Here is a 13,390-nt window from a genome sequence, read left to right as displayed (position 1 = left end):
TTATCGTGGTATTGTTGACTCATAAAATAATGTTGGAAATGTTCCCTCTTTTAAAATTTCTGGGAAGGATTATGTAGAGTTCATAGTAATTCATTTTTAAGTAAGAATTCATCTGTGAAATCATCTGGATCTCAGGTGTTGTTTCTGAGAAGATTTGTAACTACAAATTCAATTTCTCTTACAGACATAGGACTATTTAGATTTTTTCTTAAAGTAACCTTTGGTAATTTATATCATTCAAATAATTTGTGTTTTTCATTTAAGTTGTCAAATTGATAGACATAAAATTATTTAGAAGAATCACTTATTACCCTTTTAGTGAATGTGAGATTTATAGTGATGAGTCTTATTTGTGTTGATGCTAATTTGTATTCCACTCTAGACTTTCTTTCCCAAAGCTCTCTGCCACCCCCATTTTTGATTTATCTGGCTAGTTGAAGAACCAGCATTTGGTTTCATCATTCTTCTCTATTGTTTTGACTGTTTTTTTGTATCGTTGATTTTTCTTTTGTTTTAGTTACATTTTTAAATTTGTCTTACTTTATGTATGATTTACTCTTTCTAGTTTCTAAATATGGAATCTAGAGGTAACTGATTTGAAATCTTTCTTCTTTAGTAATATAGGTATTTAATAGCATAAATTTCCCTGGAGCACTGTTTTAGCTACATGCCATAAATTTTGACATGTTGTGTTTTCACTTTATTTAGTTAAATTATTTTCCTAATTTCCCTGATCACACCTGCTTTGGTAAACAGGTTATTAAGTATAAGTTTGCCAGAGACTTTCATATTTTTTTTCTGATGTATATTTTTACTGATTTTTTGAGAGGAGCAGGGGCAGAGAAAGAGATGGACAGAGGATCCAAAGCGAGCTCTGCAGGGAGCCCAATACGGGACTCAAACTCATGAACCATGAGATCATGACCTGAGCCAAAATCTAGAGTTGGACGTTTAACTAACTGAGCCACCCAGGTGCCCCATAATTTTACTGATTTTTATTTTAACTTTATTGTGATAAGAATTTTAAGCTTTATTGGGATTTCCTTTACAGCCCAGGATAATCTCATCTTGGTGAATATTTGATAAAGCACTTGAAAATAGTATGCATTACGGCATGGTGGAGTGTTGGGTGGACTGTTTTATATGCCTCCCTAACAGCTAGGTCAAGCTGGTTGATAATGTTATTTAAGACTTCTATATTTTTATGTTTTTTTTTTTTGTTGTTGTTGTTGTTCATTTATTCTCCCAGTGCCTGAGAGAGGAGTATCAAAATTTACAACTAAAATTGCAGACTTGTTTGTTTTTCTTTTGCTCTTTTATTAGATTCATTCTTATTTGGGCTGCTATGCCATTTTGATGAATCAACTCCATTCTCCTGATGGAAAGTTCCAATTTTTCTTTTACAAAGTCCGTTTTATGTGATACTAATATTGTTACACCATTTTCTTTTTAATTGTGTTTGCACGGTGTATCTTTTTTGGTCATTTTCCTTTTAACATATGTCTTATATTTTAGTTCTGAGGTCAGTTACCTGCTAGTCATTTCATTGTATAAATATAGTTTTATTGGAACACAGCCACACCATGTCATTTATGTATTATATGTGACTGCTTTCAAATAACAAATGCAGAGTTGAGTAGTAATGATAGAGACCATAAGGTCCTGGATGTCTAAAATCTTTATTGTATGGCTCTTTACAATAAAGTTTGCTGGCCTCTACAATGTTTTTTGTGTATAGAATTTAATTGGATTTTGCTTATTTTATACATTCTTATAATCTCTGTGTTTTAAGTAATGGTTGTATGTTATTTACGTTTAATGTAATTATTAATATGGCAACATTTCAGTCTGCTGTTTTTGCTATTTTATATTTATCACACCCCTTTTTTTGTTTCTCTTTTTCCTGTTTCATGTCTGGTTTTGGATTGATTAAATATTATTATTCCATTTTACATTTACTTTTGATTTATGAATTATACCTATTATTTTTTCTTTAAAATAATACTTTTTAAATTAAGCCTTTAGCTTTTAGAGCAGTTTTAGATTCACAGCAAAATTGAGGGAAAGGTACAGAGATTTCCCATATATCCCTTGCTCCTACACATGCACAGTCTCCCCACTTAACATCTTCTATCAGAGTATATACATTTGTTACAATTGATGAACCTATCTGGATACATATAATCATTTCAGTCTAATGGTTTACATTGTGGCTCACTCTTGGTGATATACATTCTGTGGATTTGACAAATGTATAATGATATGTATCCATTATTCTATATCATACAAAGTATTTTCACTGCCTTAAAAATCCTCTGTGCTCCACCCATTTATCTGTCCTTTCACCAACTCCTGGCAATCACTGATCTTTTTATTATCTTCATAGTTTTGCCTTTTCCAGAATGTCATATCGTTAGAATCATACAATATGTGGTCTTTTCAGATTGGTTTATCTAGTGCAATTTAGGTTCCTCTATGTCTTATCATAGCATGATAGCTCATTTCTTTTTAGTGCTGAATAATATTCCCTTGTCTGGTTGTACCAGTTTATCTGTTCACCAACTGAAGGACATCTTGGTTGCTTCCTGGTTTTGGCAATTATTAATGAAGGTATTATAAACATCCATGTCCAGACTTTTATGTGAACCTAAGTTGTCAACTCCTTTGAGTGAATACCAAGGAGAGCAGTTGCTGGACCATGTGGTAAAAGTATGTTTACTTTTGTTAGAAACCACCAAACTTTCTTCCAAAGTGGCTGTACCATTTTGCATTTCCATGAGCAATGAATGAGAGTTCCTGTTGCTCAACATCCTTGCAGGATTTGGTATTGTTAGGGCGTACTAGATATTGGCCATTCTAGTAGGTGTGTAGTGACATCTTGTTGTTTAATTTGCATTTCCATGATGACATATGATTTGTGGAACATCCTAATGCTTTGTTGTCATCTGTATATCTTCTTCAGTGAGGTGTCTGTTAAGGTCTTTGAAATTGTTTCTTTTTTATATTTAGTGTTTTCCTAGAGTTTACAGTATACATTATTATCATTCTCTACCTTCAAATAATATACCACTTCAGGTACATAGTAAGAACCTTCTAAAGTATACTATTTCTTCCTCTGCTGTCCCTTGTGCTCTTCTAGTCATTGTTTTTTTTTTTTTCCTTATATTTGTAAATCCCTTAATACATTGTTGGTATTTTTATGAGTATCTTTTAAAGAGTTTTCAAAATGAGAAAAAAAGTCTTTTGTATTTAACAACAGACTTAACAATTCTAGCATTCCTGAAATTTTTATGTCATTTCAAATTTCCATCTGGTATCATTTTCCTTCTGCTGGAAGAACTGATTTTAACAATTCATGTAGTGTAAGTCTGCCGGCAATGAATTCTCTCAACTAGTATTTGCAAAAATTTTTGTTTTGCCTTTATTTATGAGATGGATTAGGGTTTTCAGTGTTAGGCTTGGAGTTACAATTTAACAATATATGGTGGTTTGGCAATTAAGACTTTTAATTTTTACTGTATTTTACTCATTAGTTGGCTGCTAGCAGTCAGGTATACTTATCATCTGTTTGTTATAGTCTTACAAAGTAATTATAAAAGTGATTATACTGCTTTTGATGAACTGCATGTTGTTTTAAATATATTTTAAAGGAAGCACTCACATTGCTTTCTCCTCCATTCCCTAGAGTTTTTATGGACTGTATTTGTAGCACCATTTGTTATAGTCTTGGGTATAGTTATTTCTATGCCATAGAAAGATTACCAATACAAATTAATTGTAGAGATGACTATTGTGAAAGAAATAGGAAGCAAGCAGTTTTGCATTTTTCTTGCCTTAGTGTGTCATCTGGGTTTAGGATCATTTACTCTTATTACGTTCATGTCCAAATTATAAAGTATTTTCCTGTTATGTACTAAAAATTTATCTACAAGTCGTTTACTATGCACACAGCAGATCTTGAAGATGACATGACTGAGGGAGTTACGTATGTATGTCTTGGGGGTGGTCTCTTTAGTATTGATATACTTACTTCTATATAATACTGACAAAGTAAGAAAAATTCTGATGTTGACACTAGCTTTGGGACCTTGGGCTGGTTATATAGATTAATCTTCATTTTCTTGTTTGAGATACTGCCTCACAAAATTATGAGAATTAAATGGGACTGTATATACATAAATTACTCAGTACATAAGTGTATATGAAATGGTGGTTCTTAATTTTTATTTTATATTTCCTTTTTTTATTTCTTTGTAAAATTATAGGTACAAGTTTATCTCAAAGATGCCTTCTTTAGAGGTTAATAATTCAAGAGCTTTAAAATTTAGATTGTATCTGCTTCTAAAAGTAATTTGATTGACTTATAGGAAAGGACATCTGTGTAGAAAGAGAAAGAAAACAATATGTAAGCATGAGGACAGAATAGAGGAAGGAGATCATCAAGACAAATGTATCAAAATTTGAACATTAATTTTTTTCTCCTTAGATGGGCCATATTTCTTGTTTCTTTGCATGTCTCATAACTTTTTGTAGGAGACTGGACATTTTGAATATTGTCATGTGGTAACTCTGGACATCAGATTCTTCTTTCCCCTGTGTTGGTTGTTGCTGTTGTGGGTTGTTTGCTTAGTGATTTTCTAAAGTACGTTTCTAAGTCTGTCCTCTCTGTCGTGTGTAGCCATTGAAGTTCTGTTTGTTTGGTGGTCAGCTGATGTTTTGACAGAATTACTTTAAATGCCTGGAGCCAAGGAAAGAAAAAAAGAAGAAACAAAAAAATACTCTTCCCATCTTTGCAGATTTGCTCTTTTTTTTTTAATTTTTTTTTTTTCAACGTTTATTTATTTTTTTGGGACAGAGAGAGACAGAGCATGAACGGGGGAGGGGCAGAGAGAGAGGGAGACACAGAATCGGAAACAGGCTCCAGGCTCCGAGCCATCAGCCCAGAGCCTGACGCGGGGCTCGAACTCACGGACCGCGAGATCGTGACCTGGCTGAAGTCGGACGCTTAACCGACTGCGCCACCCAGGCGCCCCGCAGATTTGCTCTTTTGAGACACTCCTGTGGTGCTTAGTCGGGCTGTTTACAGCTCTCCGCCAGCTTTTGCTTCCTACTAGTGTAGAGCCTAAAGGGCAGCTACAAGTGAAAGGTTAGGATCTTTGTAGGCTTTTTTGATGTGCAACCTGCCCTGGGCATGCAAGCAGTAGTGTACAGGAGAGCCTTTCGAAGACCGTATACCCACACGTACCTTCTTTCCCCACGTCTTCCTTCCCAGGCTTCTGGTCTGTCTATTGCTGTCCCAAGTACTGTCTGCAGCTCAGACTGCTGCAGCTAATACCTGTGGCTTTAAATGCTTTTAGTGAAAGTGTCCTAGCCCTGGGGATATTCTAAGTTTGGTGAAACAGAGACAGTTCTTTGCACCTGTCCTTTGGGAAGCTGCCAGATAGGTTGACACCTACAACCTTGAGTATAAGATTCCTGCCACTTCCTCTGGAACTAGAAACCCTCACACTTGTGCAGGATGGATGCTGTCCTGATGACTGTTGCCCTCTGGGATGTGGGGGATTGTAGATGGGACATTCCTTTTATCACAAAACAGTGGCTGCTTCTTCACAAAGTCTTCCTCTGGTTGCTGTACATTTGTGTCTTGATTCCAGAATTTTTCAGAAGTTGATTTTGATAGTTTCTGCCAGCTCATTAGTTTTTTAGGGAGAACATTGCCCCGGAGTTGCCCATTCTGCCAGTTTTTGGTGATGTGATCCTTTTCAAGGGAAGATACTGTATACTGATTTCACTTGAAAATAGTTAGAAACTGGAAGTGGATATAGAATTAAGCCAGATTTTAACAACTTAAAATTGTGTGTACTGTACCTAGTACCTTACTAAGTCAAGAGTACAAATCTTCTGAATTTTATTCGTTAAAGATTACATATTTTCCAAGTAGTAATAGAAGAAAAAGTTAGTCGACCTTAGGGTATAAACAGGAATGAGAAAACATCTCTGGCTTTGTAATCTCCCCCCGCCCCCCCAGCATTAAAAAAGTTATATGGCAATAAGAGCAGTTCATTACTGAAGGAGAAAAGGGAAACGCAGTAGAAGGTCTGGCTTACAACTAGACCCTCTTTCGCTTCCTCCTGCCCTCCCATCTTGCCATCTTCTCCATTCCATGTGAAACGCTGAGTAATTTTCATGGGCTAAAGGCATAGGTATAGTGGATACTTAGATAAAAACGGTCCTTACTCTTACAAAGCTTATTGTAATGTGGCGAATAGAAAAAAATTTGTAAACAGCTGTGTCATGCAGTGATTGCTATGGTGTGCGTGGGTATATTGGGAATTCAGAGAAAGGCCATTTTTGTAGGTAACGGGAAGGCTTTCTGGAGTTAGTGGTTGCAGGTTTAATGGAAGTTAACAAATATAAAAGTTGGGAGAGAACTCTGTGTCACGTATAGGGAGTAACATCTATGAAGTTTTAGATGCAATGAGAGATCTGCAATGCAGAAATTGTTCCTGTGACATTAGCTAGGAATTGGAAAGTAGAGGAAGCTGAAGCTGGGGTGTTAAATTGTGGCTTTATAGGTAGTGTGTCCTAGTTTAGAATTTATCCAGAAGAATAAGTTGCAAAGAAATTTAAATGGTTTATAATTGTCCAGTCTGATCTACTTAATGAAAAATAATTATCACATATGATTCAAATAATCTAAGATTTCAAAATGAAGATATTTAAAAGCTTTATATTAAAAAGATAAAAGATATTAAATTGCTAGTAACTTTAGTACTTTCAGAAGATAATATTTTCCAAGTCAGCATTTTATATTCCAAATTTTTATATAATAAATTTTATTTACTTTATGTAAATAAGTTATTTCATTTAAAAAGCTCAGCTATGATACTTATTTTATATAAATTCACTTATGACCAATTCTTGAGTAGGAAGAACCATTGTGGGCCACTTTTCTTGCAGTGGTAATACCTTTTAGAATTTTAAGGAGAAGGCCTGGAAGAAAAGACTGTTACCTTCAAATAGGGTATTACATTGACATGTTCAGATTTACAGGAAACTTAATTGATTTATATATCTTGTTTATACTATGGTAACAGTGATTTTGGTTCTTTTGATTTAGCTTTTTTAGCCTTCTTATGTCATTTTGTTTGATTTTTAAATGGTTTTCCTATGATTTTTTTTTAGTGTTTATTGCTAATTTTCCTGTAATTGAGCCTTAAAATTGAGTCTTCCACTTTCTTGCCAAAATAACCTTAAGTAAATTGGTTGCTTTTTAAAATGAAAAAAAAAAAAAAAACCAAATTAAAAATTTACTACCTCTGGATGTTTTATTGCTTACCCATAGAAATTATTTTCTCTTTCCTTTTCTCCCACACAGAGTTCATAAAACACTGATTTCTTTGTAAAACTACCATAATACATCCCATTTCTATTTTTTAGGTTTGTACTTCTGACTTCATAGGAAGGTATTTAGGTTCATTATTCAATAGATCAGAATCCTGGATTGCTTATATGTGACCTTGTTCATGCTGCTTAATCTCATTTATTTTCATTTCTATGAGGACGATTATGCCTTTCCTCATAGGATTGTTAAAGAATGGTTTAAGTAATAAAGGCCAATTGTTTCTACTTTCTCTTACATTTTTTAGTTTGGTAAATATTGAACCACTCATTTTTAAGTGGGGGATAAATATTTCTCTAATTTTAGAATGATAGTTTTGTAAGCACTTAGCCTTATTCACATTAAAGTATTAAAAATTATAATAAAGGTTACAAAGACCAGCTGAAAATATACGACCACTTTACAAAATCTACAATAATTTTTTTTACAGCTGCTGGCAAAGAAATCAGAGAGCCAGACTGTACTCTTTTGTAATTAAATGATATATAGAAAGGAGCATTGTTTTTTAACTGAAAGATGGAACTGTAAGCTTCACATAACAGAGCCTGATTGTTAGAATTACACATATTAATTGTTAATTCCTTTAAAAGCAGACTATTTTTTTTCTTCCCACTGAGCCCATCTCTGTTATTTACACATTACATAATGGTTGTTCGTTATGCCAGACTCAACTGAAGCCCTTACAATTCATTTAGGAGATTAGTCTAAAAAATTCTTTAGTGTTCTCCCATTTTAATGTATCCTAATTCTCACACAGATTATTTAGAGGCTCAGTAGACTTATACCTTGGTATCTACTTCTGTTAGTGTAGTCAGTAAGTGTTCACATCATTGATTTTCAAACCTGTGGTTTATTTTTCTCTATATGGTTCTCTTTTAGATTACCTTTTCTGTGTTACTAGCCACTGGTCTACAAGGTTCATAGTAGTGACCCAGGTCAATTGGGTATATAATAGTGAAAAAGCAAACAGTTCTTTGATAAGACCATGGTATGGTGAGAAGATGTTTGAGTTGTTTTTCACAGATCTACAGTTAATATCTAAGAGAGTATATAATCCACAGCAGTTTGACATTTGCTGGAAACAAGACGTTAAGCTAGCTGTTTCATGGTACTTCAGACATACGTGATCAGATGGCTACTTTTTTTTTTTTTTTTTTTTTAAGCTCAAAGCTGGGGTTATAAGAGAACTGGTCATATCTCACCTTAGCTGAATGCTGGCTATATGCCTGACTTTGTTCCTAAGGGTTTAAACCCAGTTATGTTATTTAATCCTCATAACAACAACATTATTAGATAAGGAACTTTCATTCCCATATTTAGATGAAGTAACTGAGACCTAGAGAAGTAGAGTCATTAAGGTCACACAGCAAGTGAGTAATACAGCTAAAATCTGAATCCAGGAAGTCTGAATTCGGAGACAATCTCTTAACTATTCTTGTAGCTATTTTTGTTAATAAGGCAAATAGGAGGAGTTGAAGTTGTTTCATACACAGAAATAAAACCAGCCTTTAACCTGAGAGAATATCTAGGTTTGTTTAAAAAAAAAATCAGAAATTAGGATAAGGGCTAGTTTCTCATAAAGTTGAGTTTTAGAGCTGTTACAGAGAAAAATACACACATAATGTATTATTTTAAAATTTGAGAATTTTGTTTTTAAATTCTTAAATTTCAAAAGACTTTAAAAATATTATTAAATGAGATTTTATTGCTTATATGGACTTGTATGAAGACAGACTTATTCTGATCCTGGGATCAAATCCCAGGGTTTTTTTTATTTTTTTATTTTTTTTTAATGTTTATTATTGAGAGATAGAGAGACACAGAGCATGAGCAGGGGAGGGGTAGAGACAGGGGGAGACACAGAATTCGAAGCAGGCTCCAGGCTCTGAGCTGTCAGCACAGAACCCGACGTGGGGCTCGAACTCATAAACTGCGAGATCATGACCTGAGCTGAAGTCAGTCGCTCAACTAACTGAGCCACCCAGGAGCCCCTCAAATCCCAGGGTTTTGATTCTGGATTCTGTATTTACTAGTTTTGTGACCTTTTCCAAATTAAATTTTCTTTGCCTATTTTTCTTTATCTGTAAAATGAAGATAATAATAGCTTTTTTCTCGTACGTTGTTGGGAGAATTAAATTATTTAACATATGTAAAGCCCTTAGAATGAATAATACTAAATGATGTATGTAAGGTTACCTGGCAGTGGTACTATTATTGTTATTATTATTATTATTATTATTATTATTAATCTTATTTCATAGCCTGTGATCATCCACCCTTATAATGAATATTTTTCTTTGATAAAACATTCTACTTCTTGATTCTAATTTCTGGTACTTACCTGCCCCTAAACTTATTTTTCCTTTGCTTCTTTTACTTAACTACTTACATTTTATGTCTTCTTATGCTCTATGTAACTTATAAACCAATTTCAACTTTTGGGGAGATAAGATGTAATATGCATGCATATGTACATATATACATCTTTATTTCTGGAACTTAACACTGTTAATGCATGGGCTTTTTCTTGTCTACAGATATATCCCTAGTTCCTAGAATGGTAATTTCTAGTCTTTAGTAAATAAGATATTTGTTAATGAATGAATGACTTCAGATTTGTCAGGCATTTTGTATATGGCTGTTTCTAAATTTTCCATTCTTTAGACCAGAAAGATACCCACTTTATCAATGTTTTTTCTTTAAAAATGGTACTTACAACAATGTAATTAATACATCATATGTGAATTGATTAAGGGAGAATAAGAGTATCATCATATACTTTATTATATGATGTACTTAAAGTAGCATTTGAGGGGGGACAGTAGTACTTTTGACTCATTTTTGACATAATGTCACAAGTCAAATACATTGCTATTAAATCATCTTTGTGTATCAATTCACATTTTTACAAATACAGTATTATAAAATACTAGGTATATATCTTTCAAGCATTAAAAAATTTTTTTTAATGTTTATTTTTGAGAGAGAGGGAGAGTGTGCATGTGCAAGAGAGAGTGGGGGAGGGACAGAGAGAGAGGGAGACACAGAATCTTAAGCAGGCTCCAGGCACTGAGTTGTCAACACAGAGCCCTACGTGGGCTCGGACTCAAAAACCATGAGATCATGACCTGAGTGGAAGTTGGACACTTAACGGACTGAGCCACCCAGGCACCCCTCTTTTAAGTATTTTTTAACATAGATTCTATCATTTTCACATTAACTATAAGTTTGCTGGTATCAGTTTCATATTTCTTTAGCTTCTATACATGAAGATTAGGCCCTTTTGTTTCTCTTCTGTTACATCTATTTGTCAGTCTAGTACTGTCACAAAAGAAATTTCAGGTATTAAAATTTATCCTTAGTGAATTCTTCATTTTCTAATGATTATCACTTTTAAGTGCCAGGCTTTTATTTTTTATTTTATTTTATTTTATTTTTTTGAGAGAGAGAGAGAGAGAGAGAACGAGAACTTGGAAGCACTAGCAAGGAGGGGCAGAGGAAGAGGAGGAGAGAGAATCGTAGGCAGGCTCCATGCCCAGCACATAGCCCTGTACTGGGTGTGAGGATTTGGGGGGGGCAGGTGCAGGGAGGGGGGGCTGCTGGATCTCATGACCTTGAGATTGTGACCTGAGCCGAAATCAAGAGTCAAATGCTTAACTGACTGAGCCACCCAGGAGCCCAGGGGCCAAACTCTTTCTCTTTTTCATAGGAATTTGTCATGAATCCTACCCAGTAGTCATCCACTATTTTGCTCTGCTGGATTTGAAATTGCCTTTTTCCATTTAAAAAAAAAAAAAACAGATTTTGCTAGTTTTAATTCTTACAGCACCTTTATCTATGGCTTTCACATTTTTATCAAAATTAGTTTTAGACTAGAAGACTTGAAATTTTTTAGAGTAGCTATGCTCTCCTGCTAGTTGAATTCTTTTATTGTTTTTAATTTATTGTTGTAAATGATCTCTCATGTTATCATTAGTTATTGTTTCTTTTTGTTCATTTTCAGCTGGTTGGTGGAGAATTTGACTTGGAGATGAACTTTATTATCCAGGATGCTGAGAGTATAACATGCATGACAGAGCTTTTGGAGCACTGTGATGTAACATGTCAAGCAGAAATATGGAGCATGTTTACAGCCATTTTACGAAAAAGTGTTCGGAATTTACAGACTAGCACAGAAGTTGGGCTAATTGAACAAGTATTGCTGAAAATGAGTGCTGTAGATGACATGATAGCAGGTATGGGGTTATCTGACAGGAAAATATACTTTAAATGTTTATAAAGATTCACGTACTTCTCTTTATATTCTACTGGTAATTAGATTTGTTGAAGCTAACTTGATTTAAAATAGATAAATAGAAATGTATGGAAAGTTTGCCTTGTATATTAAGGGAAAACTTGAAGAATGGAAGATACTTTCTTTTGTATTAGACAAACATAATTACTAATTTTGCTTTTCTAGGTTTTAGAATCTCAATAGTGTGGAATAAATACTATGAAATCTATCAGAAAAATAAACAGTACCTTTTTACATAGTACTTAGTTAAACATTTACATAACTGAAAATTTACAACATGTACTACAATTCTGCGTAATGAACACTTCAACTTTTTCGAGCTCTGTGCTCTTCAGTTTGACCTATGTGGAACTATAATAGGAGGTACTAATAGCCTTGGGATAAGCATGTTGAATTTTTAGGAAGTGTCCAATTTTTTTAAGAGAAATTTTGTATTAAAAAGATATAGACTAGAACATAAAAATTGCATGGAATTGTTATGCGTTATTTCAAATAACTTTGAAATCTATGAATTTTCATTGCCAATCCTTTACCTCCCTCCAAGTTCATTCTCCTTTGTTGTTAGATGCACTTCAGTAGAAATGTTTTGAAATATGGTCACGGAGCCACATTATTCTCCAAAAATAAGTTCAGAGCTTGAAATATTGGTTTTTTTTAAGCCATGAATCTTTAGCATAAGTTTCTTCTGATGTAAAAGGGTTTTCATAATCTTAAAAGTGCTGGTATGACTCCTCACAATATCATATCTGATCCTTAAAAGTAGCTCAGACACCAGAAAATCCTGTATAATATTTTGATTTATGCACAATTAATTTTAATACTAGTAGAACAAAACAGTAAATAAGAAATAATGGAGTGAAGGATAAGTTAAACATGAATGCTTTTTAAATTTAGACAATATTAAATTTTTTTTTCTTAGAGTATATTACAATCATTTCTAATTGCTTTCAAGGTGGCATCTATCTCTATTTAGAGTGATTTAACATTCTCTGTATTGGTTACTGATGGTTAACTTGATGAAAAATGAAATTCAAATTTAGAACATCTTTTTAATGATGATACATACCATCTTTAAACCGTTCTGTAAATTCCGGCATTCTTTAATAGGAATTTATTTGCATAAGCTTATATATACACATGTGTAGAACATCATACAATTTTTGGGTCTTCATATCTGGGTTTAAATCCCCGAAGTTTTGTTTGTTTGTTTTTGAAATAAAGTGGCTACCACTTTATAAAGTGCACTTTAGAAAATGAGCCACAATTATATACATAGTAGTTTGCTCGTGCACAATTCATGAACTTTGAGATACAAGATGATAGTAATCTTGACTAGTACTATCATATGCAGAAGTTCATATGGTCATTTTTCTATTATAAAAGCTCCTTAATTCTCTTGTCTTTGCTTCTCAATGGTAGCAATTCTGGTAACACAAAACTTTCACTTTTTGTTATTTTAATCATTGAATAAACATCAGAAAATTACCTGTACCTTACTTTTCAGTAGAGAAATTAAAATGTAGACAACATAGTAAAGAAGCGCTAATAACCAACAAAATATTACTGAGTTCTCACTCTGAATATTTATAGCATGTTAAGTTCAAAGAGGCATTTTTCATTTACTATTGTACAGGTATGACAGAAGGTTTTTAAACATCTATACTGAACTGATAAGAGAATTTCATAGTCTTAGC

The 13,390-nt window shown here is 33.5% G+C and overlaps 1 protein-coding gene across 11 annotated transcripts in view; it reads left to right on the top strand.

Annotated features, from left to right (window-relative positions):
• NBEA (neurobeachin) overlaps positions 1 to 13,390 on the top strand; it is a 697,478-nt gene that overhangs the window by 68,503 nt on the left and 615,585 nt on the right. For all 11 annotated transcript variants that reach the window (XM_086713686.1, XM_086713662.1, XM_086713695.1 and 8 more), the window contains exon 2: positions 11,406 to 11,637. In XM_086713686.1, the coding sequence (XP_086569812.1) occupies positions 11,406 to 11,637 (232 nt within the window). The remainder of the gene's footprint in view (positions 1 to 11,405; positions 11,638 to 13,390) is intronic.

This window comes from Puma concolor, chromosome A1 (genome assembly GCF_028749965.1).
Source record: "Puma concolor isolate L17-30 chromosome A1, mPumCon1.1.hap2, whole genome shotgun sequence".
In the NCBI taxonomy this organism is placed as follows: domain Eukaryota; kingdom Metazoa; phylum Chordata; class Mammalia; order Carnivora; family Felidae; genus Puma; species Puma concolor.
This window is presented reverse-complemented; position numbering and strand designations above follow the sequence as displayed.